Raw genomic sequence first — 25,920 nt, forward strand, 5'->3', positions numbered from 1 at the left:
AAGAACAGCTGTCCTACAGCTGCCATCGCTGCTCCTTCCAGGGGGAGGGTGGCGGGGTTGAAAAACAGCCCCAAACCTCTTGGGTCAGAGCCCTGGTATGACTGTCTCCCTGGCAACTGGAGCTGAGACTGTGGTGGTGTGTGTGTGTGTGTTTGTGTGTGTCCCCACAGCAATCCAGCCATTGAGAGGCAGAGTGCTGACCGTGAAGGTATGAAGTCGCTCCTCACTTCATCTCCATCTTTGTGTTCAAGGCAACATGGAGCACAGAAAAGCAACACCTAACCGCAAACCAAAACATGCAGCCACATTCAAACCAAAACGTAAGGAGGAATCATCGCCGCCTCTCTTTTCCCCCGTAACTAATTCCCAAGCTCCATAAAAAAAAAAGGAAAGGCGAAACTCCCCTGAGCAGGGAAAGACGAAAAGGAGGGCAGAAGGAAAAGAAGGGTGGGGGGGTCAGTGAAAAGAAAAATGTGAGTCTAGGAAGAAAGAGGGAGAGTGATGGCGAGAATATGAAGGAAGACCAGGGGGGGAAGCAGGGCGGAGTGAGGGTTGTGGAGTTGGAAAAGCAGGAAAGGGGGGAAGCGGATATGTGGAGATACTTGGCTTTGGCCCCATCAAAATAGAGGTTGTCATGCTAGCTCAACCCTCCCTCCCTCTGACACACGCACACGCACACACACACACACACTGTATTTTCCCCTCAAACCTCTCAGTCGGTGTCTCATCAAATGAAATAGTTCTTAGCTTGCCGAACATGATCTTTACAAAGCTGCGTAAAGTTCTGGACCCCGTTCATTACAGGAGAGCGTTCTTGCAGGTTCTGAAAATGTTTTGCATCTCTGTGCACATCGTTCCACAATAATGACTGAACGCTTGCCGTATCCGTGCCAGGCCAGTAGTTGGCAGTGCATCCTTTCAAAAGCAACACCACAGAATAAGATCTCAGTAATGGTTAGTTCAGCAAGCCTCCATCAGTGGAACATCTAAAACATTTACAGCGGCGTTTACAGAGCCCTTTTCTGAAGTGCGTTGTTTTGTCGCTCCGTCTGAAAGATGGCCGTATACAACTAGCCTCCTCTTTACGTTACAGCACCCGCCCACCTTCAGTGGGTGAATCCGGCCTGTTGCGTTGAGACGTGCCGTCTCTATTATAATAGCAACAGGTGTTAGCTATGACGCATGAGCGCTGACTCTCTATTGGCTGGTCGAGGTGTCAAGAGGAGTGTGTGTTCAATGCAGGTGCATTTGTGGAGAATTGACTCAACAACCGTTTGAGATGTAACACATTTGAGATTTCACGGGGATATAAATGCGCATATTAAAATCATTAATGCTGAGCCCGGCCGGAAGTGTTTCAGAAGCAGAGTTTAGTCGTTTTATTGATTATTGTGCCTCTACTGTAGATTTTGCTGACCAACAAATGCCAGAAAGTTTATTTTAAATCACTTTTTTTTTTAAATGGTGACAATTCCTAATCTCTTTTTATATCCACTATGCATAAGACAATAAAGGCTCTCTATTCTATTCTATTCTATTCTATTCTATTCTATTCTATTCTATTAAGATGTGAAAATATCCATTCACCTCTTCTTTGAAGTGTTAAATATGAATTGTCTTTGCTGGTAGTTTATTTATTTGTTGATGTCAGAAAAGGCTGAACATGATTTCACGTCTCCATGTTCTCGTCTTGTTGCCGAGGCCACACACAGATCTTTGCATCTTCCTCTCGAGTCACAAGTCAGCTGGTTTGGCTGCCCGATTACAAACACCAAACACTGAAGGGCTGGGCCTGGTTTCCATAGAAACAGACCTCGTACGAAAAGGTCACTGTCAAAGGTTTTTCTCAGGAAAGGCAGGAGGATTATAGGAAGGAGGGCGTCTGACAAGAACAAAAAGAAAGCAATTTTATTATCCGTTTTCACCCCCCCCCCCCCCTCCAGCGAATATTCCAACAATGATAAAAACATAGGATTTAAATAGCACAATTACATGGCAGCGAACGGTGAGAGCCCCCTTTCTTTTTTCTTTTTTTTTGGGATTATTATTTCTTTATTCTCTTTTGAAGTCGGGAATTGAAAAGGGAGAGTGGTCGACAGCCTGCGCGACGCCTGAGCTTTGTGTTTCGGTGCAGATACGTCGCCTTCTTGCCCCCTCAATCACTGGCAGTTCCTTCCTGTGTCCCCTCCCTCTCAAGTCGTTTTAATTAAGTCAGTCTCGCTGGCATGGCAGGCAAAGATAATTGGAGAGGGTTTTTGGATGCCATTTACTCTAAATGGCGCCCGTTTCTTCCCATTCTCTCTGCTCCCACAGCTTCTCCTTCCATGCCTCCCCTTCCTCCCCTCATCTCCTGGCAAGGAGTTACCTATCTCCCCTTCCCTTCCTTTTTTTCTTCTTCTTCTGTCTGGTTCCATCTTATATTCAAATGTGAAATGTGGATTAACTTCTTCTTCTGTGCGGATGAGGGGATGACTTCCTGTGAATTGCACATTTTGGCCAACACTGCAATTTTTTTGAAATGGCAAATCAGGCAAAGCAATTTTAGCGGAAATGAGGAGGTTCTTTGAACCTTCCTCATTTGAAAAAAAGTTTGTTTCCTCATCGCTGAAAATAAAATCCCCACTTTAATGAAAAAGTACAATTCCAAGAGACAAGACAAGGCTTTGATTCTCAACTTTTGAGCGAAATAAATCGCACTCCAGCCCTTGGAAGAAGTTGAATGCTGTTAAATGTGTCTTTGGATATGACTTCCAGGAGTTAGGCGCCGTTTTAACTTCCAATATTTCCCTTAAGGCACTTCTGACTATGACATTGTTGAATGTACGGCTCTTTAAGTATGTCTCATACCCACTTAGTGACTGATGGGACAAACTATGCACAGTGAAAAGAGGACGTGTCCATGCTAATCCATGTTAGCAGCACGACCGATGTCTCACTGGTCTTGCTGTACATCAACAGTGTGGGATTTGTCCGTGCATGTGTGTGTGTGCATGTTAAGTGTTCGTGTGGGGGCTCCCTCTATCAATCAGGTAGGGCCGGGCCCTGCTGCTGAAAAGGGTCTGCAGCGGCCCACCCATCCAGTCAGGCGCTCTGGGGAGATCCAATGTCCTCAGAGCCTTAATGTGCTCCAGATGTCCGTTCCCTGAGAGAGAGAGGGAGAATGTGAGGCTTTAGAGCCTGGAAGCGGACCTCGGTCTGGCTCACAGATTGTTGCTGCGGCTTGTCGAACCTCCTCGGGGAGCTTGTTGTTGATGCACCTGCAATTTTGTGCTTTTTTTTTGTTGTTTTGTTATTTCCTCATTCATTCCGCCCTGAATAGCATTAAGTGTGTGTGCACACAAAGATAGCCCCTCAACTGCTGTAAAACTACGAGATCTCTGCCGATAGTTTGAGCGTTTCTATCAGACGGGAGGATCTGGGAATCTAATACACTGCCTGGTGCAGGGGAGGCCTTTTATATTTCACAGTCTAATGGAAAGTGAAATGCATGTTTGATCGTTCTTTGTGCGTCTCGTTCATTTTCTCCTCGAACAGGACCTCCTATTCGGCTGTCCTGACCCGGGGCTCTCCATTCTGCTGTTCTTTATGTCCACTTCACAGCTTGAAAGCCTCGCCTCTCTTCGTCTACCTCCTACATTCTGTGATTCTTTACATTTTTATTGTCAGCCCTCCATCCTTCTTTTCCATAGCACACCTTCTCTCCGTCCCCCTCCTCCTCCTCCTCCTCCTCCTCCTCCGTAGCTCTCCACCCCTCGGTCCATCTTCTCCCTCGCCACACGGGCTCCACGCCTCTCCCCGTGGCATTTCAGAGGAAATTCAATAAAGGTTTGTTTGGTGTTTCCGAGAATTCCATTCAGCTGCCGCCTCGCTTTACCCCCCCCCCCCCCATCCGACATGAAGACAAACAGAAGCCATCCAGCCAAGAGCAGCAAACATTGCCAGTGTTGGCCTCGTTATTTGGCCTTCGTGCTTCAGAGGACTCCAGCTCCACTTCGTTTTCGGTTTGGTTCCCTCAGCTTGACTTCGTCTCTAGAAAGCTTCTAGAGAGCAGCTTAGTGCATCTGCATGTGCAGGAATGTGAGGTCATCAGTAAAACAAAGAGCGTTTATAGATTTATTGAGCATTTTATCGGGCATGAGAAGTTAGCTTGGACAACTTCTATTTCCCTGCACACTAGAAAAGCACTCAGCGAGCACAGACCTCCGCCAAGCAGCTCATTCCCCTCCTAACTGGATTCACACCGTCCACATGGTGATCTGGATCATCACCAAAAGGTTCTGGATTGTTCTTGGTATCTTTTTACACCAACCAGGAAAAGTGAAAGTGAACCAGAGTTGATTTTTAACTGATTCTTGAATCCATAAATTGGTTTTAATGTTACAATTGAATATTTTTTTCCTGACCTCATTCTGGATCAGACCCAGAAGACATTTTTCATGATAGTTCATATCGGACCCCTTCATAACTGTGATTTGTGGTGAGTGAATTAAACACATATTTTTTAAAGATATGAGTTTTTCAAAAAGCTTTCATTATAAGTAAATGGGAACATCCAGATGTTCTTATATATATATATATATATATATATATATATAGGCGGGTATCCGGATTGTTCTCAACATTCGATGGGCTCTAACTTAGAACAAGTTATGTTCCTTATTATCAATATCCATCCAGTAGTTTTTCAATAATCCAAACAGACAAACACCATTAAAAAACACAACCTCATTGCAAGGGTGACACCGGAGACAGAAGAGGGACATGTTACCATGATGTCCTCTGATTGTGTTGGCTGATACAAAGATAAAGAAAGAGTTCCCAGTGGAGAACACAAAGACAATCGTCTTCTGTCCTGAATTTGGCGAGGGGAATAGAATTGGCACTAAAGCTTAATTTTTTTTCTTCACATTTGGCGATAAAGACACAAAAACTCAATCTAATTTAATTTTCCTTGGTTTTTGCTTGTAAGTTATATTGTTGTTGTTTTTTAACTGAGCAAGACATTTATAGCAGAAATATTTATTCATATCATTCTTTGGTTTAAAATGTCCCTTTTCGGTTGAACTTCTTGTTTTTTGTTAAATGTTGTAACAGAGGCGGAAGGTAAATATAGAATTCACCTTGAGCAGTGTTTCCAGATATTTTCTGGAGCCTCTCTTCCTCAGATGAGTTTACACCTGAACCCAGTGACTGTTGGTGGGAATTAGCTGTGTTGCCATGGTAACATCCATCCAGGATATATTTGCAGGCACATTTATGATAAAGATTACATTTACCCCCCTTGAGCTTGGACATTCAGCTTTCCTTTTTCTTCCTAGCGACGGTGTTCTGATGCTTATCAGGTCAGCACATGAAACGCTCCTCCTGTGTCTGTGCCAACCTCCGGATGCAGACTCTGGTCCATTCACAACACACACACACACACACACACGCACACACACACACACACACACACACACACACACACACACACACACACACACACACACACACACACACACACACACACAGGGGTAGCATGTTAGCGCAGAGGGTAATGCTTCTTGGCACAGCAATAAGGTCCTGGATTCAAATGGGCCTGGGACCTTTGCTTGTTCTCCCCTGTGTCTTTTTGGGCAAGTCAGAATCACAGTGGACAAACTAACCCCTAGAACCGCCCCCTGCTGGCTTTAAGAAAGAATGCAGGCCACTCATGATCCAGCCTGCTCTTTTAGCTGTCGGTTTCTTTGCCAGACGCAAACTAGATAGTTTGTTTCACAGAGAATATGAATATTCCTGATTTTTCTTCAATCCTAAGTATCAGGTTAAAAAATTAAATTCCTGTTTTATGGCCTTATTTAGGAGCTCAGACCCCCATATTGTGATTTACAGCAAAAATTATTGTCCAACTTTTATTTTATCCACATTGTTGGACCATGAAGGCCATTTCTCGTGTAAGGAATTTCCTTACACTATAAAAGATAGAGGTCAATTGACCCTACGTGACTTGTGTCAAATTTTATAAACATCGGTCAATAATCAACCGAGAATTTGACAAACAAATTTAGAACAAAGTGATCCAGAATCCAGGATGTCTTCTGGATCATCACCAAAAAAAAACCCGATCATCTGTTCCCAACATTTCCTGGAAATTTCCTCAAGATTTATCTGTAGCTTTTTTGAGTTATGTTGCTAACAGTCAGACAAATGCAGGGGGGAAACATAACCTGCTTGGCAGAGGTAATAAAGAACAGGTGAACTTCCTTGCCTTGCATATTTTTTTTGTAGTAAAGTAAAAAAAAAAGAAAGAAAAATCAGGTACAACTTGATACAGATGATTAAAGGCAGTTTATGATTTACCTGCAGCCTGGAATTCCATTTCGTCGTTGCCTTATATGTTTAGCCTCTTCAGAAAGAAACCTCTCCTCATTATAATAAGGGCTTTTAGCTATGCTAATGAGGTTATTTGCATGCAAACCACCTCTCCATTGGGGAATCACAAAAGACATTTCCTCTCGACTCTAGTTTTACCACTATCCATTTCACTCGAGACTTTAATCTGATTCTTTAAAAGCAGTAAGGAACACAATCAAACAGAAAATCCAAACAAACATTTGCATAAATACAAAGAAAACAAGAATTGCACTGTGATTGGCGCGCTGGCGCCATTGTCAGCGGTGAGAAAGGACGCCATGAATCTTGCAAACTGCCAGACCCGAGGGGAAATCCTTGCGCCTCCATTACGGCTGTGAGGCAGGTTTGAATACGTGAAGGACGTTCATTAAGAAGTTCAGAGTGAGAGAACGAGCTGGAAAGGTTATAGATTTAAAATCCGGCAGAAAATGTCATTGGGAATTGATGAAGACGAGGCAGAGGAAGCCTTTGAGTGGGAGGAGGAAGGGACTCGCCGTTCTCTGTGTGGGTGGAAGCCCACACAGACACGGGGAGAACACAGTCAAGCCCTCACAGATCAGATTAGAACCCGGCACCTTCTCGCTGCGTGGCGACAGCGCTAACCACTGCTCCACCGTGGAGTCTCACTGCCTCCATCAGATGCAGCGTCTAATCTCGTTTGATGTCGCCGACGACGTCCCTTGCAATGAGCCTCGCACCCGAGCCTTTGTCTTGCCTTGTGGCCGAGGATGAGCTCAATCAACAAGAGCGGATGAATAAATGATACTAGCGTGAATAGTTAGCGGCGTGGAGCTGGCTGGTGTGAGGCCGGCTCAGGATAATGAGGTGGCCTGGGAGTGAACACCGGGGTCCTGACTGCGGTACGTGCGGAGCTCGCTTTAGCCTGGGGGGGGGGTCTGAACCCCTCAGACCACTGCAGAGACTATCTTTGCCTCTGGCTGTGTGTGCACCCGCACCTTTGAGAGTGTGTGTGTGTTTGGCCTCAGGGTGGCGCCGGTTGGAGCCGGCATTAATACGCATGTTTGCATCCACGCCTATTCTCACTTGTGTTTGGAGTGTTTGCACTCTGATCTGTGTGTTTTGGTTTCTGTTTTTGGGGTTCAATCACAAATATGTACACAGCCCCCTCCCAACCCAAGCTGATTACCATTCCGCCCGTCCCCATCACCGTTCTATTCAGCGCCATCAAGGCCTGGCCTGCTGATGTTTGCATTGTAAATCAGGCCTGACAATAAGCCAATGATTAGATCCCGCTCGTATTCAAAAACAACTCATTTATTTATTCATCTTCCTCTCCTGAACGCCGCCGATATGCATAACGTCTGACCGAGGCGGCGTCCAGAAATTATTCATTGCATTTGCAGGTCAACCTCTTCGCCATCAAACTCAAACACGACGGATTAAATGCGATTCTGAGGGCAGGATGCGTAAACGACTCCTCAACTCATTACATCCGCGGAGAGGAAGCTCCGTTTTCTGCTTTGTGATGCCTGTTCCAGAATCAGCGCCGTCATGGTTTCAACACTCTGTATAGTCTGTATTGACTCAGAAATAAATGTCATTTATTGATTAGTCTTGGTCTAACCTAGATCCCATTTCACATTGAGAGTGATCCGGACGCCCGCCTGGATACAAAGGAAAATGGATTTTCCCCATTTACTTATAATTGAGGCTTTAAAATGTTTTTTAAGTAAATCACATCTTGTAAAATAGGCATTCAGTTCACTCACCGAAAATCACAGTCCGACATGAACCGTCATGAAACGTGTCTTCTGGGTCCGATGACCTCATTCCCAGGTTCGTTTGCGTTTCCACCTCTGGAAGTCTTCATGATTCCAGATGGAGAAATCACAAAATCATTCGCCAAGTCCGTGTTTAACCGACTTGTGTAAAGCCCGCGAGAAGCGTTTTATGTGATTCCGTTTCCAGTCTTTAAATGTGACCAGACGATGCCGGTGGGAAATGAGTCAAACGGCGACGAACCGAACATCAATACAGCTGAGGCTGATTCTACGCCGAGGAGTCGTTCTTATTCCGCTCGAACCCGATGGAGGAGTGTGACTGCTTCCAATTCACACTCACAAAAAAAGCCTTTGATGTCTGTTGGAATAATTTTATGCCTGCTTCTCACTTTTGGAATTTTGATTGCCACTACAGGCACTTTTCACTTTATTTATTATGAACTCTGTAATAATTCAAAAGGCCTTTGTTGAGGAACCTCTTGTTGTGTAATCGTTCACAGAGAACCGTTGCTGGATGGCTTCAGTCTTTTTTTTAAAGACAGATTTCTTGTCCAAGTTCTTGTTTTTCTTTTACTTACGTCTTTGATTTTGCTGTCGAAATTAAATGCCTTGTTGTCGTTGAGTATTCTTGTCTTTCCTTGTATGTAGATCCGCGCTTCAGCAGCCACGGCGTGTCTGTGCGTCTATATTTACTGATGCACGATTGCCCGCTCAAATTTGGCGTTTGGAGGCTCGTTCCTTTGAGGGACGGCGAAACTTGAGAGGCCGCCTAAAATACTGTGCAGTAATTGGAATTGCTTTATCTTCAGTCTCATCAATTAATGTGCAATTTTCCATTTTAATCACCGACACGCTCTCTGAATTTGCAATTAAAATGAGGCCTGATAACGCTGGAGATGCCTCTCAGCTGATACCAGTTGGAATGAGAACAGAAACCAGAAGACGCAATCAGCGCACAAGATGACTCGCGGAGACACGGCGCGCAAACAAGCGTGATCACACACAGTGCAAATTGCAAACACGCTCATGTGATGCAGCCCTGAATGCAGACACGGCAAACACAAGCAAAGGATGACCTGATAGATGAGCTAAAGCCCAAATTAGAGCTCGTCAGTGGAAATGAACCAACCTCCAGCAGTGGATGAGAGATTTTGAGGAGTCTGAGCCATGAGTCAGTGGGTGTGAGCTCAGCGGGGAAGGTCCGGCATCGACAGCCCACTCAGACACAGCGGGGGGGTTTACTGCCACATTCCAGCCTGCAGGTTTTCTGGATGTATACAAAGTAGGCAGTTAATATAAACTAGAAAAGCACTCGGAGAGCTCGGATTTACAGCAGAAATTATTGTCCGACATTTATTTTATCTCTATTTTTAGATTCCTTAACCGTGAAAACAAACATTTAGCAATTACATTCACGTTGAAATCACTATTAGTTTAGAAGTTATTCACAAATAGCACACTTTCAGTAATGGAGGATTCTTCTGGATTCTAGATCCGGAGCTTTTGCAGATACAACAAATCCGTTTGTCCAGCGTCTTGGTGAAGGCAAGACAAAAATGATGATGAAATGATGAAAAAATGTCTCCATCTTATCTTTAGGAGCCTTGTTCCTTAGAGACAGACAAACAGAAGGTGAAAGGGATTTCAGCCGTTCCCTAGGTTACAGAACTCTGTTTGCTCATCAGCTGCTATTAGCTTCTGATGACCTTTTGTTTTACTGCGTTCCAATAGAGAAGGATCAGACTTAATTTAGAAACACATCCATTTACCTCTGGAGGTAAACGTAACACAAGGGGCCGCGTTTGAGTTTGGACGGGTGGGAGGAGCTTATCCCACCTCACTCACATTGATGCATTTATACTGAGTTCCGTTTTCATTTTGTGTTAAATCTCAGGGATCCCTGAAAATATTCTACTCTTGAGTTTCCACCAGGATTCACCCTCCTCACAAATCCTCAGCTTTTACGGTCAGCCGGGCCCATTTGTATTTCCCGAGGCTTTAGCTTTGAGAGGATGTTGCAACCGACGCAGAGGTTCGCTCGTATGTTCCGGTCCCAATTTCACAAGCTTAAAATCGAGTGCTGTCCTCCAGGCCGGCACCACCGGCCCACTTGAACTGCTGCCAACCTTTCATGATCACACAGAGCTGGAAGTGGCGTTTGAAGGTTGCTTTTCTTTTTCAATTTCAGCCAACATTTGCTATAGAAGAAATGATCATTTGACTGGCCCACATTCATAGATCATAGAGTTAGAGTCATATTTTATTGGGGTTAAAAACAGCAGAGAGACAAATAAAAACGATTTGCGTTCACATTTATACCCCCCCCCCCCCCTCAGGTTAATTAGTTAATTTAGAGGGCATTTCCATGTGGCGCATGCACATAGGTTACGTGTAGCTTCAGGATGGAGCACCTGCTGTGCTTGTCTGTAGTAAGTTGGGCTGTTGGTAGGTGGTCTGTGTGTGTGTGTGTGTGTGTGTGTGTGTGTGTTCACGCACATAATGGAACCCTGAACCAATTAGCTGTTTCAGTGTGGGTGGGGGGCAACGGTTACAGCGCTCGGCCCTGTGGGGTCCTGGCCAATAGCAATTAGCCCACCAACAACAGCTCTAATTAGCCCCTGTGATTGGCTCGGTGAGAGTGCAACAGCGACACGTCGAGACGACCAAGGCGACTCCGCCACAATGCACGGCGTTAAAAGCCGGCTTGAAATGAGCAAACAAGCGTAGCTCTGTGATGAGTAAACAAGCAGCCAGGTTCGTGTGTGTGTGTGCGTGTGTGCGTGCGTGCATGTGTGGTCTCATCATGGACCTGCTGGAATGTGTCCCGTTGCTGCGTCGCTTTCATCCTCCTCGATGTCATCGGAAGAGCAATCCTAGCAAACGAGGAAGGGGGGGGGGGGGGGGGGGGGGGGGGGGCTGATGGTTTATTCTTCAGTCACAGCAGCATCTGGTGGCTGCGGCTGTAATAGAATCACACTCTCTCTTCTGTCTTCCCCAGCCTCAATGTGAAGCTGTCCCATGATGCAACATGCGCCCCCAGCAGCTGCAGTGACAATGATGGCCACCCAGAGTGTTCCTCCACCATCGTACCAGGAGAGCCAACAGGTCAGACACTTACCACCGCAAATGATGAAGATGCTTTCATGTTTGAGACGCTGCTGTTGGAAGTGGGCCCCCGTGTCTTACCTTAAATTCTGATTGATTCTGATGCAAGCCAATGAGAAATCCTTGTGGTGATTAGTCATTGATGACTAAGGGTGTTTTTTTTAATTAATCTGTATCTTAAATTTAGACTGCTGGGATTGGCTCCAGCTTGGCCCGTGACCCGATAGCGGAATAAGCGGTTAGAAATGAAATGAAATGAAATCTTAAATTTACCGTTTTTAGATTGTTTTAAAACTAATACGAATAAATAAAATTAAGATTTACCCAAAAAAGAAAAAAAAATCCCACGTTACTGACTTTAAGGAATGTATATAATGTGACATGAATATAATCAAAATTGACATTTAGCATCATGCAGGTGTCGTCTTTCCTCTAAAACATCACTTTTGATTGGCTGCTTAAAAAGCTGAAACCTCAACAAGATAATGAGACTCAAACTCCGGAAGTAGCCGTTGGCGTCTTGAAGTTACGCTGCAAAAAATAGTAAACATCAAACTGTTGGTTCGCATGTAATAATTAATGAGCGCATTATGAACGATGGAATAAGAAGCCCCGCCCCATTCTGCAGTCGGATGCTTGTTGCAGAACCAGTGATTGGTTGAGCGCTCCAGAACATCAGGTGGGCTGCAGGTGGAGATGAGTTCTCCTCCTCCTGCATGGTCCTCACCGCCTCCGTCTACCGCCATCAGAGGATTAGTGCCGGGGGGGGGGGGGGGGGGGGGGGGCTCCAGAGCCCCCCCCCTGCATGCTCGGCAAATGCAAATGAGAGCTAGTTAAGTGTGAAGAAGCTAATTTATTTCCCATTTGGTGCTGGGATTAAGACTTGAAGATTCCTCCCGTCCCACCCTGACGAGAAAAAGAAGGGGTAGGGAGTTAGTGGGTGGGGGGGGGGTAGACTTCCTCAGAGAAAATGAACGAGAGAGGGAAGCGGGATGGAGTGGACAGCGGCCTCTGCCCACTCAACAGCACAGATCGCGTCGCACGAAGGCGACACGCGTTCTCTAATGACTCCGTGTTGAGGGACATAAATCAGCTGCACGGCCCGTTCTGAACGCACCGCTCAGCCGCTAAATCGTACGTGAATATTTATCATCGAACAGGAATCTACAGTAAATACGACGCGGGCGCGCCTCGTCCAATTACTCTCTCATCTCGTTCGTTCTACCTAACAGCTCCATTACGAAGCCGCCGGCCTGCCAGGCGACGGTGATTCATCGCAGCCGCGTTCCCATTGGTAGTCCGCTGGCGTCCAGCGCATTGCGTTTGAAAAGTGATTAAAACTAAGACCTGGCGAGCGCAAGTGTTTTCTCACGACGAGGAAGACGGGTTGAAAGATGCCATTTTTGTTTTTAATGTGTCCCCCAGATGACGGGCACCACCCAGCAGAGCACCAAGACCCCGCAGGTCCACATCCCAGCAGCCTCTGCAGCTGGAAATACCGCAGTCAGCGTGACCCTTGACCCCCAGGCCCAGCTTGAGTCTGACAAGAGGGCCGTTTACAGGTTGGTTTGACCTCCCAGGCGTCGTCACGGGTTACTTTGACTGAAAATGCTGTTTACCACCCTCTGATTCACCACAGAGTAAGTAAATGTGGCGATTCGGAAAGCCAGGTTCGGTTTCCCGACCCTTCGTCATTCACTTCCTACTTTGACATCTTTATCGCCTCGTCTCTTCGCTGTGCTTTTTGCGGGCTTTATGAAATTGCATTAAGTTGATGTGCTGCCTGAAGGCTAGCGCCGCGCTAGTGTTCTCCAAAAACCTTTAAAAATCATACCATGGAGTCTGTCACCTTCAATTTGTCATTGAAGCATCATTCACAAACCTAAAAGGAGTCGACCAGAAATAGGACGGTGCAGCTCGCCGGTCTCCGAGGGCTCCAGTGGACATGAAAAATAAATGAATGAATAAATAAACACACGCATTAAAAAATACGCAGGATTTGTTTAGTGTAAGACATAACTAGTGTGACAACTTATTTCTCTTTCATGCCATCAGTCATTTTCAAAGGTAAGCGTCACTCTTCCAGCGGTAGAGACCTGGCTCCGGATCTGAACCACTAGTGTGAACGTCTTGGTCTTTGGTTGACGGTGAAAAGTTAAAATATTAATGACAGAATGTGTGTCGTTAGTTTGCGTCCATCAGGGCGATTGCATGCCTAAACCCAACCCAAGTGCCAGCTCATATTTCGCCTCCTCATATTTAATTGACACTAACATTAAGACGTATTTTTTCTATTTCTGCAGGATGAAATCTGTTGAATGGAAAATCAAACGCAGCATTAGCGTCAGCCAAGCGTTACGTTTTCAGTTTCTCTCTATGAGGCTGCAGGGGGGCATCGTCGGGAATCCGAGTGCAGCCGGATGATGCTCTGCAGAATATAGACGCAACCGAGTCTGCGATTGCGTCTGATGGCCAATCGAAATGTTGTGATCAACACTTTGAGCTCAGGGAACAACAGGAGCCGCTCTAATGCGAATATTTGTAGCTCTTAAGTGGAACTCTTGCTGCTCTGTATTCAGAGGGAGGGGGGGGGGGGGGGGGCACATGCTCATTTTTTTCATATTTTTTTTAAAAAATGTTGAATCTCTTTTGCCCGAGTGAGGAGCTAATGACTAAATGCACCTTGTTACCTTGTTATAAATGCAATTAAATTTGACTTTACAAGCCATTTCTCCCACAGAGAGTCAAATTATGCAAGAAAGACTCAAATAGCAGTGTTGTTTTAATGGGAGTCTGATCTGCCTCTCCGCGGCGCTCACACGGGTGCTTGCACGCTTTGAAGGGAGGAAAAGCTGAGAGATTCGCAGCCATTTTTTATTCTTTAATTATTTTTTGCTCAGGAAGCCTGTGTGGGCTTTAATGTTTCTCTTCACTAATTGCAAGAATGCCAATTTGACGAGGAGATGTGTGGTTTCCGCTCTCCCTCTATCTGTCTCTCTGCCGGCTTTGTTATTAGGAGCGAGTTAATGTGTGATGGAGTAATTAGCCTAATGAGTTGTGGCATTTACTATAAAAATCCTTCTGGATTCTCTGCGTCTTTTTTTTTTTTTTTTTTTCCGGGTTGCAGATTTAGTGTTCACGGCTGTTGGAAGCTAATTCCAAAATGGAAGCACCGGCGTAATTGAAAGCGACATGATAATAGCTCTTGTTGTTGTTTTAGTTTGTTGTTTTTCTCAGCAGAAATGTTTTATATGACGCTCAGAAACATCTTCGGAAGACAAAGTTGTGTTTGCCAAGGTCAGATAAGTTTGTTTTACACAGAAGAGCCACATTCACTACAGTCCAACCCCCCCCCCCCCCCCCCCCCCCCTCTGCGCTGGTGGGGTCTGTACGAATCTAATTACTTTCTCAACCTGAAACACAATGACCTCAAGAAAACGTCTGAAAATAACATGTAAAAAACCTTGTTTTCACACACTGCCCCCCCCCCCCTCCCCCACAGCCATATACATGTATAATACATATGTAGCGTTCAGGCCCATTAGACCCGAGGGTAATGTTATCTAATGTAAAGCATGTGAAATTAACTTCTGGTCTTTTTGTCTAACAACCGTTAACAGTAATGATGTATGACCCGAAGCAAACAAAGCTAAGAGTAGAACACGCCCTCTGCTGTTTTAAAAATGCCATCAGAATTCAGATCATTTGATTTATCACAGTTTTCTTCATCGATTTTAGTCATGATGTGTTGTTAATGCAGCCTCATGGGTAGCACGGGTAGTGCGGTTAGCCGGAGCTAACGTAGCATTGCCAGTTTCTCCCTTGTGCCGGTCCCAAGCCCGGATAAATGCAGAGGGTTGCGTCAGGAATGGCATCCGGCGTAAAAATGTGCCAAACTTACAATAAGCAAATCAACATAAATAAGAAAGTCACACCGGATAGTGGCTGGTGTTGGGGAGGATGATGCAAAGGACAGGGCGAAGTGGAGAAGGTTGTGGCGGCCCCTCACGGGACAAGCCAGAAGTGCAGTAGTAGTAGTGGTAGTAGTAATAGTCGTAGTAGTAGTAGTCATGATGTGTTGTTACAGCCGTACAAACTTGACCTCACGATCGAACTCGTTGCTTCTCTTATGTCCCTTTTTGATTGATTAATTGATTGCTTATTTCGACCTTTTTATTTTTTTATGTACGTTACCACAGTCCTCTCAACTGTTCAGTTGGAATTTAAAATAAGAAAATAGCTGGTTGGATGGATGCCTGCGTATCTCGTTTTGTTGATGTTGTAACTAACCATAAACCACCCGGGTTAGCAGGGCGTCTTCTCCGACGACCAGCGACAACCGAGGCGATCGATGATCCTTCATGATGAGCAGGAAGTGAGCCAGAACTCACCTGTTTTCATCTCACCTGAGCCCAGGGTTATGTTGTGAGAATGAATGTCGATTGAACAGAAACCGTTTTTGCACGCTTATGCTGCAATGAAATGAACTTGAAGAAAGAAAAAAGAAAAGCTATAAGTTTGTGAGTCTGGACCATGGACATTGGATGTGATCATCGCACGAGGGTTTGGGTCTAGAATAAAAAAAAAAACCTGCACTCTGTCCCTCAGATTATTTTCTTAGAAGAACCAGTTCATGAAACATACTGAACTGGCCTCAGGGAAGAGTCGTTCCTCAATGCATTTCAGAAAGTGGAAAAATCCAAAATTGATTGGTTCCATCTTTTGACAATGGTGGGATCCTTTTTCAATAGGTGGCCGTGTTCCCGTGCACATCCCTCCACGGCGTGCGTAACCTCACAGACACAATGCATCCGTGCTTTCTTCACCACTGAAGAGCTCAAAGCAGGATGTGTCTCCCCTGTTTAGCAGGTCAGCGTGTGTGTCGGGACTCAGCCACCGCTGAAGGCAGGAAACCGTGTCAAAGCTCAAGCGGCTTTATTGGCTGTTTCTTTCAGATGGACATTTTTATGAGCTTCCATACTGCTTGACTTGGATGTGAAAGGAAGTCTAGAATTTCCATTCCCCTTTTTAATTTTTTTTTTATTGGGGCAAATTTGTCAAAATGTTGTCTTGATGTCGGGAAATAGTATAGCATTAAATGTGTTTGTTTTTTTACGAGTTATCAACGTTACTATTTTAGAGGATTGGTATTGGTGCCGTTTTCTTCAGTGGGGACGGTTAGAGCGCGGCAACAGAACCAAAGTCATTCATTCGTAATTTAAGAGCTTCACGAGGTGCACTTCTTCACAATAGTTTGAAGCAGCAACTTCCATGCAGTTTGTGCCGCAGGAGAGTCCAATGATGCACCCGACTACTCTGGTTATTACCTGCTACTGGGGATTTTAGGGTTCGTTGAGCCAGATCATCCAAAAAAATAAATACAAATAAGGCTGGATATATTCAATTTAGTGGTTATATCACTGCTGTGGAGCAGCCAGGCAGCTCGTGCTGCTGATGGGTGGAGCTTGTTGATTGAGAGTGAAGTGTAAATGTGATTTCACAAAGTAAACAAATAAATACAAATCTGGTTTATTCAGGTAGTGTGTGTGTGTGTGTGTGTGTGTTTGCGTGCGTGCCGTCTCGGTGCTTCAGACAGGTAGCCTGGAGAAACTGGGGCCTTGTTGGGAGAACGCTCAGCAGGAATCCACCACAAAGGGCTTTCTAATAAAACGAGCGTGCAGCAGGCCTGATTAGGCTGGTGAACAGTGGGGAGCAGAGACAGCGAGGGAGGGGCCTCCATCACTGGCTTTCTCTCCAGCTCACACACAGATTCATATAAACACACACACACACACACACACACCTCTCTCTGTACCCACTTGGTGGCCTGCCAGATTATCGTGAAAGTAGGCAATCATGGCTCGTTCCGTAGGAGACCCAACTGCTTTGATTTGTGAGCTAACTCAAATGCACACTTCTGTAGCTGCAGTTTTACCTGTTTTACCGGGGGGGGGGGGGGGGGGGGGGGGGTTTAGACAAACTAATAAACAAAATAAAATGGGGCACGTTTACATAGGCCTTCTTAATATTTACCACTCAGAGTTCTTCAAAACAAAAGTCAGCATTCACCCTTTCACAAACGCAGGAAACAGGAAAAAAACAAGGAAGTGTCAAAGGAATTGGAGGAGATAAAACAATATCTCTGCTTCCTGGCAGAGGAAATGAAAAATATAGCCAAAATACAAAAAAGGGCCTTCTTAAAAACTAATTATGCCGGAGCTGCCGCTCGCTCCGGCGGCCGAGACCAAGAGGACGACACAGTGGAAGAACAACAATCACACAATCCATCATGCAAACGGTTCAGACTGTCACTCACTCACCAAAGCATTGGTAGCAGGTCAGGATCTCTGTGTGGACACTTTGACACACAGGGGTCCCGGGGGGGGATCAATCAACCTATGAGTCATCCTGAGTGGGAGCAAACACTTCTCCGGCGCTTTCCTCGATCTAACCACAAAGTTTATGGAGTACTAACTTGACCAAAGCGCCCCTTTCATGTTAAGCATGTGTCAGAGTGGCGGTTTGGCGGGAGCCAAGTCCAGATGCTGAATGATAACGTGACAAAGCAAACGCCATGTGATGCGATCGGTTGGCAGCATGCTGGGCATTGATATCTAATTTTCAGTTCTCTCTCTTTAAGCGTAATTAAGTCACGTGAGCTTCAGTGATATTTTGATGTTTGAACTTTGGTGCAATAATTGACCAAAAGCAAATCCCAAAGATGTATTGAGCTCCACAACAGCTGTCGAATATTGTCTGCACTTAACAGCAATTACAATAGTTTTTTTTGTTAAAATGACTCTGTGGTTTGATGCAACACCTCGCAGCAGAAGTTCCTGGGTTGAGTCCTGTCTGGGGGTTGGGTTGGGGGGTTGGGTTGGGGGTTGGGGGGGGGGGGGCTCTCTCTCTTTAGTGTTACGATCTCTAGAAAACACGTGTTCCCAGTCACAGCCTTTAGCGAAGGCACAGGTTTAGAGCTGGAATTATCAGCGTAGTGGCTGGACACTGCCTGTAATGCTTAGATGCTGCATGCACAGAATGAATTTCCCTTTCCGCATCACTAAAAAAATAATAACTTAACTCACGTTTTTACTTTTTCAAGTGCACTGCACTTTAATCCAACATAAAAATCAAGTGGCCCCTTATTTCCTTCTCCGGCTTCTGACTCACCAACCATAAAGCAGATGTCACTGGCGTTGCCACGTCCCTCACCTTCATGTTTAAGTCATCACGTTCCCCCCACTGGCCTCCATTTCTCCATTTCGGGCTTTCCGTGGGTAATCCAGCACATTGCGGTGCTGCAGGGTGGGGGGGACCGTGCTGACTCCACTCACTGGCCCTCCTGTAAATCGCTCTTTTATGGCTGTTGTAATGATCCCCCAGCCGGCAATCTCCACTCCGTCGCACTGCAGATAGAACCCGCCACTTCTGGCAGCCACCACAGGGGTGGGTGGGGGGGGGGGGGGTCAGTGGGGGTCAGTTTAGTTGCAGGAGGTAGTGAAAGACAGGAAAACACACATCACATGACCATGCACCCGCGGACACACACATAGACCAAGGCGGCATAAGAAAGAATGCCTTTTCACAGACCATCTACCTTAATCCCGACTTCCTGTGTAAAGGTCACAGAAAGCACAGAGGGGTAGTTTTCATTTCTTTTCCTTTTTGGCCTCACTCTGAGTTGGCAACGTCCAACTGTGCTCAATGGTGCGTGGTCAAGGATGGATATTTTTTCATGCAAGCCCTGATTGCCTCGATAGCTTTTAGACTTTTACGTACATCCTTCAGTCGAAACCTGCCCAGAGCACCAATGAGAATTCAGGCTTAATTCCTGCAGAAGCAAAACATGTCAAAACAAAAAAAAAAGTGTTTGTTCTTCGCTTTTCTTTATTCAACTACAGTGAGGCTAAAAATAGAGTCAAAAACTACAGGATGGTGAATGTTGCTTGGTTTCAATTGTCGAAGTTTAAGAATTTTGCTGATGCATCTATAAGTGAGGAAAAAAATGCTAATATAATACATCTATGCAAATTATCAGCACACAGGTTTAGATCAGGCTCTTATGTGTAGATTTTGTTCACCTTTAGCTCTCTAGATTTAATGCAGATTGTGCATTGGTTGCCCCGAGACACACAGGCAAAGTTGATCTGATCACTTTAAAGGAAAAGATTAAGATTAAATCCAAGTCTCTGCCACACCAAAGCCTTTCCTTCTCCAAGGATTCTTTGGAGCAGTTTTGAGTAATTGACCCAACAAAATAAAACAAAACAAAATAACCCATCTCACAATGCTAAATAGATAAAGTTAGTAAAAATGAGAAGACGTGACTGAAAACACGACCTAAGAAGGAGAAATGGTCAAGTAATCCTGTCCTTGTGTGTATTTTTGTATGTGTGTATTTGTGTACGTCACCAACATCAAAACGTCCAGCAGTAACTGGACATTTTAACAGCTTTTAAAGACTTAAGATGTTATGAAAGGATGCTAAATAGATAAAGTTAGTAAAAATGAGAAGACGTGACTGAAAACACGACCTAAGAAGGAGAAATGGTCAAGTAATCCTGTCCTTGTGTGTATTTTTGTATGTGTGTATTTGTGTACGTCACCAACATCAAAACGTCCAGCAGTAACTGGACATTTTAACAGCTTTTAAAGACTTAAGATGTTATGAAAGGATAAAACCCAATCGGTTTATGAGCTAATAAGAGCGTTGCTAGTTTTCACGACACCCTCTTCATTTTTCTCATGAGACGTTTGACGTCTCTCTGCTATCGCCTGTAATGTCTTGCTTTGTTATTAGCTTTTGCTGTCGCTATTTTTCAGCTCACATACTCCCACCAATAAAGGGTCTTAATAGCCACAACGCCACCGGGCCCCCAGTCCGCAGCGTGACGTCTCCTTGACAGAATTTCTCATGTCTGATGTGTATAAAGAGCTTCTTTTTTTTTGGACACTGTAGGATGTCTGATCTCATTGGTGGAGTTATTGTATTTGAAAATAACACTAAAAACAAAGGCTGTATGTGTGAGCAAATAACTTGTTAAGACACCAGCTGCAATGCTGAGAGCCCCCCCCCCCCATCCACCAGCAGACATTAAACAGACGCGGCAGAGACTCCCCACTCTGCATGTGACCGTCCTGTTTAGTATTCCTGCCACGTCGGACCGAGGGAGCGGCATTAAATTGGGATCAGGCAGATTAGAGTATAATGTAGACGACTATTAAAGGCTGCAAATGGGAGCCATGGGTTAGAGCATGAGTCTCCCTCCATGTCAGCGCGGCCCCCTGAAATATACACTCACACACACACACACACACACACACACGTCTGAACAATGGGGAGTAAGTGCAGAAATCAATATTCTATACACACCTGAGATATTTGATTTTTACAGTTATAAAAACCATGTTTAACTCATTGAGTGCCGGCCAGTTTCAGCTCAGCTACATGCTACATGCTTCATGGTTTGCTTTTATTTTTTATTTTTTTAAACAGACTCTCCGCTACTCTTTCCTCTTTAGTTAGGACAAAATGTTAGCAACCGGGCTATCGCACTTTCTGCAGGACGTATGTCGTAACCATAGCAACGTGAGATGAGTACGTCAAACCCATCATTCTAAAAAAAAAATGGAATAACATGGCAGCAACAAGAAGAGCTCAGGTTGTCTCCCTCATTTGAAGTCATTGTAGCCGACTTTATTCCTCTTCGTCGAGTCGTGGGTCAGTTTGTGATTGTCTTCTTCACCAAGGCCTCGTCCTTCGTCGTCGTTCCCTCCCATTATAGCGCTTCCCTGCACACTTTTATGCTTGTTCCTGCAACATCAGCCCGGCATGCCACACAAGCCGTATTACAGACACACTCCCAAATAAAATACTGGCAAGAGTTCATAATGAATTTAACAGAAACCTAATTCATCTAACGGCGTGCGAGAGGAAGAAAGGAGACTGTGTGGAGATCGAACGGGGGGGGGGGGGGGGCTTGTGTATGTCAAACAGTTTTGTTCAGTCTGTATTTTTTGTCGGGTTCTTCTCGGCTTTTGTTGCACTGCAGTTTTCTGTCGCCCTGACTGTTTGGGGATCGGCCTCCTTCCAAGCAGAAATGCTCAATAATTTGGAGCATGCCACACATTCCAGCGCCGTACGGACCGTTGCACAGTGTATCTGGGGATCTTATGACTTTCCCTGGAAGAGGGAGATGGGGAACAATGCAGGTGACACCGTGAGGACTTGTCCTGCCACTGGACCATGTCCCATCCACTGAATGTATTTTTAGTTTTTCATATCTCGCTGAATCTTGTCTGTATATTCAGGATGTCCTTTTTTAGGGAAATGTCATGGAGCTACCATGCTGATAGAGTGGTGATAAAAATGAATACCACCAACACAGATATGAGTTCAGATCACAATGTAACTGACACATTGTGTCTCTCTCTCTCCTCAGACATCCATTGTTTCCCCTGCTGGCCTTGTTGTTTGAGAAATGTGAGCAGGCCACCCAGGGCTCCGAATGCATCACGTCAGCCAGTTTTGACGTTGACATTGAAAACTTTGTGCACCAGCAAGAGCGGGAACACAAGCCCTTCTTCAGTGAAGATCCAGAGCTGGACAACTTGGTAAGCAAAGTTCTGCCACACCCACCGTAGTCATGGCATGGAAGCTTCAGATACGTTATTATTACCTTATCTTGAGTCTCTCTGGTGGAACAAATACCACATTTAAATAACAAATATGAACTAACTAATTACCGTATTTTCCTGACTATAAGTCACTTTTTTTTCCAGTAGTTTGGTTGGTCTTGCGACTTATACTCCAGAACAACTTGTAGTTCGGAAAATACAGTACTTGATGGGGGTAGCATGGTGGCGCAGTGGGTAGCACTTTTGCCTCACAGCAAAAAAGGTCACAGGTTCAAATCCAACGTGGGGCCTTTCTGTGAGGACGTTGTATGTTCTCTCTGGATCGACTTCAAACATGCCAGCATTGCCTGCTAGCCTCCGTGCTGTCAAGCATAGCGTTCCTCAGCTATTGGACGCATGCTCTGTTTCCTTAGGTTAGAGTTGCTGCCCCGACCAGCTTTTGGATTTTAAACTCTGAATGAATTGAGTGATACCTGCAACAAGTAGCCATGCTTTTAGGGGTCTTTTCTCATCTCCCTCACTTTCTCCTTCTCCATACTCGATGCTAATCTCTCACTCAGATGGGATTAATTAATACAGTAGCCTTAATAGTGCAGAGTATGACGCCCTGCCCTTGTAGGAATACCCGGCCGTTGCTTGAGCAGTGAGACAATCCACTCCATGGCGTTCCCTCCTTTTATCACATAATCCTCCTCATCCTCCTCTCCTTACACAACAGCCGACACTAATTGCAATTTAAGAGAAGGAGGATGCTGACCATGCTCACTGAGAAAAGAGGGGGGAGGAGTTTGAAGCCAGACAAAGACAGAGGCAAGGGGGGGTGAAAGTCCACTCTTGCCATTACAGTAGTGATGGCGGACAGACAAGTACTGAACAGTCAATTAACCCTGCATCTGTGTGTTTTATGAGGCACTGGGTGTGAGCGCCCCTCCCAGAGGGCACTAACTCTTTCACAAAGCAGTAATGTTACCCTGGGCCTGGCTGGCTGGAATGGGCACAGCGTTACTGGTCCCTTGATTAAGCGAGTGCAGTCTAATTGGCTGATTTATCTCCTCCCTCGCCAAGCACTTTTCGGTCCATTTTGTTGACCTTGAGCGGTGACTTTGACAGAGTGTACTACGACGGGCTGCACAAAAGCCAAGGAAAGCCCGAGCGTTGAGGGTACGTTGAAGGGAGGGAATGCAGAATCACACAGCTGATGAGCATTCACTCTGCGTTTCGGATTTTATTCAGCTTAAAATTCAAAATTCTTTTTTTGTGTTTCAGAGGTCATCTGTAGTCACTATGACGCGGGTTTATTTGCTGTTCCATTCATTCATTGGGATTGTTGTTTGAAAATGTCAGGCCAGATGGCGTGGAGACGGTTTCCTCTTGGAGCATAACACAAGTCACCAGATCCCCCCAGCCTCATAGCTGAATGTGCATCAGTTTAAAATAAATGTGTTCGTACTCGAGGAGATCAGTGAGAAGTCTCGATGTCTGCATCCTCAGCGTTAGTCCAACACAGCAGAGCTGCTCTGCTGCCGTTGCAGCGACAAGCCTTTGTCGGATGAAACATTTCATTGGTTTAAGTGTCGCCGCGTGTGTCCCCCCTTCAGCGCTGCCCCATGATGGTCGGAATGCTGCCTTTAAGGTTTGTTTGCTCGCCAGGAACACACCACTATAGGACAAGTACTGACGATCGATAGTTGGCTCTACAGCAATGAAAATAAATGCAGTATATTTGCATTTCTTCTTGGCTCTGTTTTTAATGGACGCATGAATTAATACAGAGCCTTCAACGATGCTGGGAGCACAACAGGAGGTGCAGAACGGAAGATTCAAAGCATCAATTTGTGCTTGTCAGACCCGGATTTGTCCTTTAAAAGAGACTAAAAAGATCATCTTTGAAGTACATATTTGAACGTAATGTTTCTGGTGCACCGCTCCGTCACGTTCTCCGTCGCGTTCACCTCTTGCCACTGCACACTGAAGGGTTGAAGGTTTGACTCCAGGTTTTAAGGGAATGAAGGATGAAAGGGTTCTTGTAAGAGACATCCCTGCACGACTCTTGTCACAGTGTTCCTAAAGAACATTCTTGCTTGCCATTTGCCACAAAGGCGATCAGTTTATGGTTTGTGCTTGTTTCCTTCAGATGGTAAAGGCCATTCAGGTTTTGCGAATCCATCTGCTGGAATTAGAGAAGGTCAATGAGCTGTGTAAAGATTTCTGCAACCGTTACATCACCTGCCTCAAGACCAAGATGCACAGCGACAACCTCCTCCGTAACGACCTCGGAGGACCTTACTCTCCTTCACACACCAGTCTCAACATGCAGCAGGTGAGTCGCAGTTCCTTTATGGTACCCCCCCCCCCCCCCGAGCAGCAGTTGCCATGATACACCGTGTCATTTATCACCAGGTAGAGTTTGCTGGGGATCTTCAATCACAAACAGCCTCTTTGCTTCTGCTCACCAGTGTCTCTCTGTGATCCCCCCCCAGGAACTAATTCAGACCTCCTCTCCATCCATGACCTCTGTCTCCAGCTCTGTTAACCCTTCAGGGATTGTGTTGCCTGCTGGGGGTCTGCAACAGGGCAATGTTGCCATGACTACAATCAACTCTCAAGTGGTGTCAGGTGAGAATTTTGTCCAAACAAAATTATGGATTATTTAAATTTTCGATTTCAAATTCCCTTTTCAAGTAACAGCAGTGTGATTTTTTTCTACTTTGCATGGTCACACGTGCATTTAATGGTTTCCACTCCTGTCCAGTTTCATCCTCACGCCGCGTGGGAGGGGCATTGCTTTTTAATGTCTCTGGTGAACATTTATGTTGAATCTGTTCGGTTTTAATAGTAATAATGTTTGTGCAGATCTGTGCTCTCTGTATGCTGTCGTGTATATTAATATTCTTTTCAATACTTACAGTACATATTATCATTGTCATTGTTAAAAACACACAGGCTCAGTCTATAATCAGCACATGCCATTTTAAAACAAATCATAGCCTTTAAATATGATATATTTTAATATCCTTTCTTTAAATGCGTCTGCGGTGAGTCCTGTGCAAGCGGACAGCCCGGGACACTTTCCTTCTCTTCTCCAGCTGCTTGACTTTTTTATAATGTAAAGCCTGTAGAGCGAAATGTTAATCCTGCCCTCTGGAAATCCCTTTTAACCCAAAATAAATCCATGTCTCTGGCTTTGATCACTACACACTGGAAGAGCTCAGGCAGACTGTGATGAGGGTGTCTTGATCAAGACTAATTAAGCCAGCAACACCCCCCCCCCCCCCCCCCCCCAACACACACACACCCGGGTTGCGGGACATTAATGCACTTTGCATTTTTAAATGTTTTATCTCTGTGCCTTGGTTTTTGTTGTCTCTCGTGAATTTAATAGTCTCTGGTGTATAGAAATAGCTGCTGAAGAAACTCCATAGTCATGATGGCAAATTATCCCCTCAGGTGGGACCCTGTACCAGCCGGTTGCCATGGTGACATCACAGGGGCAAGTGTTAGCGCAAGCACTGCCGCCGGGAACCATCCAAATCCAGAACTCGCAGGTAAAACTGTCTACCGTCACATGTCTCATTATCAAAAGGCTTCTTTACATCTTCTTTACAATACCCCTCCAGAAAACTATTTTATTTTATAAAGTACAGCTTGAAGAACTGGTGACTTGGTCAGAGCTTCTCCCAACTCTTACCCAGAGTCGGCTGGGAAGGGCTCCAACGCAGAGACATGATTGAGACGCACACCCTGTGATCATTTACAAATTCCACAGAGCGGAACTTTACTGTTAAGGAATCTGAACACATTCACCTGTTAAAAAGCTATGAAATATAAAAATATAATATGTATATTTATGTCTATTGCATAGTATAATATGCAATAGACATAACTGAGTTATAAAGTAAAGAGCAGACAGAAAGAACAATTGCAATTTAACATGTTTATGCCTTCTCTTTTTTGGCACAAAATCCCCCCTTTAAATGAAAAATCTTCATTGTGCACCTCTGCCAAAATATTCCTTGGTCACTAGGGCCCAATTACTTTTGTA

The 25,920-nt window shown here is 45.1% G+C and overlaps 1 protein-coding gene across 1 annotated transcript in view; it reads left to right on the forward strand.

The window, feature by feature from the left end:
- Positions 1 to 11,153: 11,153 nt before the first annotated feature.
- The window catches only part of pknox2 (pbx/knotted 1 homeobox 2), a 29,032-nt gene continuing 14,265 nt past the window's right edge, over positions 11,154 to 25,920 (forward strand). The window contains 7 exon segments of the mRNA XM_068744498.1: positions 11,154 to 11,240; positions 12,666 to 12,802; positions 13,296 to 13,307; positions 21,683 to 21,854; positions 24,013 to 24,198; positions 24,359 to 24,494; positions 25,326 to 25,423. Coding sequence (XP_068600599.1) covers positions 11,154 to 11,240; positions 12,666 to 12,802; positions 13,296 to 13,307; positions 21,683 to 21,854; positions 24,013 to 24,198; positions 24,359 to 24,494; positions 25,326 to 25,423 — 828 coding nt within the window.

The sequence above is a fragment of the Brachionichthys hirsutus genome, chromosome 10 (assembly GCF_040956055.1).
Source record: "Brachionichthys hirsutus isolate HB-005 chromosome 10, CSIRO-AGI_Bhir_v1, whole genome shotgun sequence".
Classification (NCBI taxonomy): Eukaryota; Metazoa; Chordata; class Actinopteri; order Lophiiformes; family Brachionichthyidae; genus Brachionichthys; species Brachionichthys hirsutus.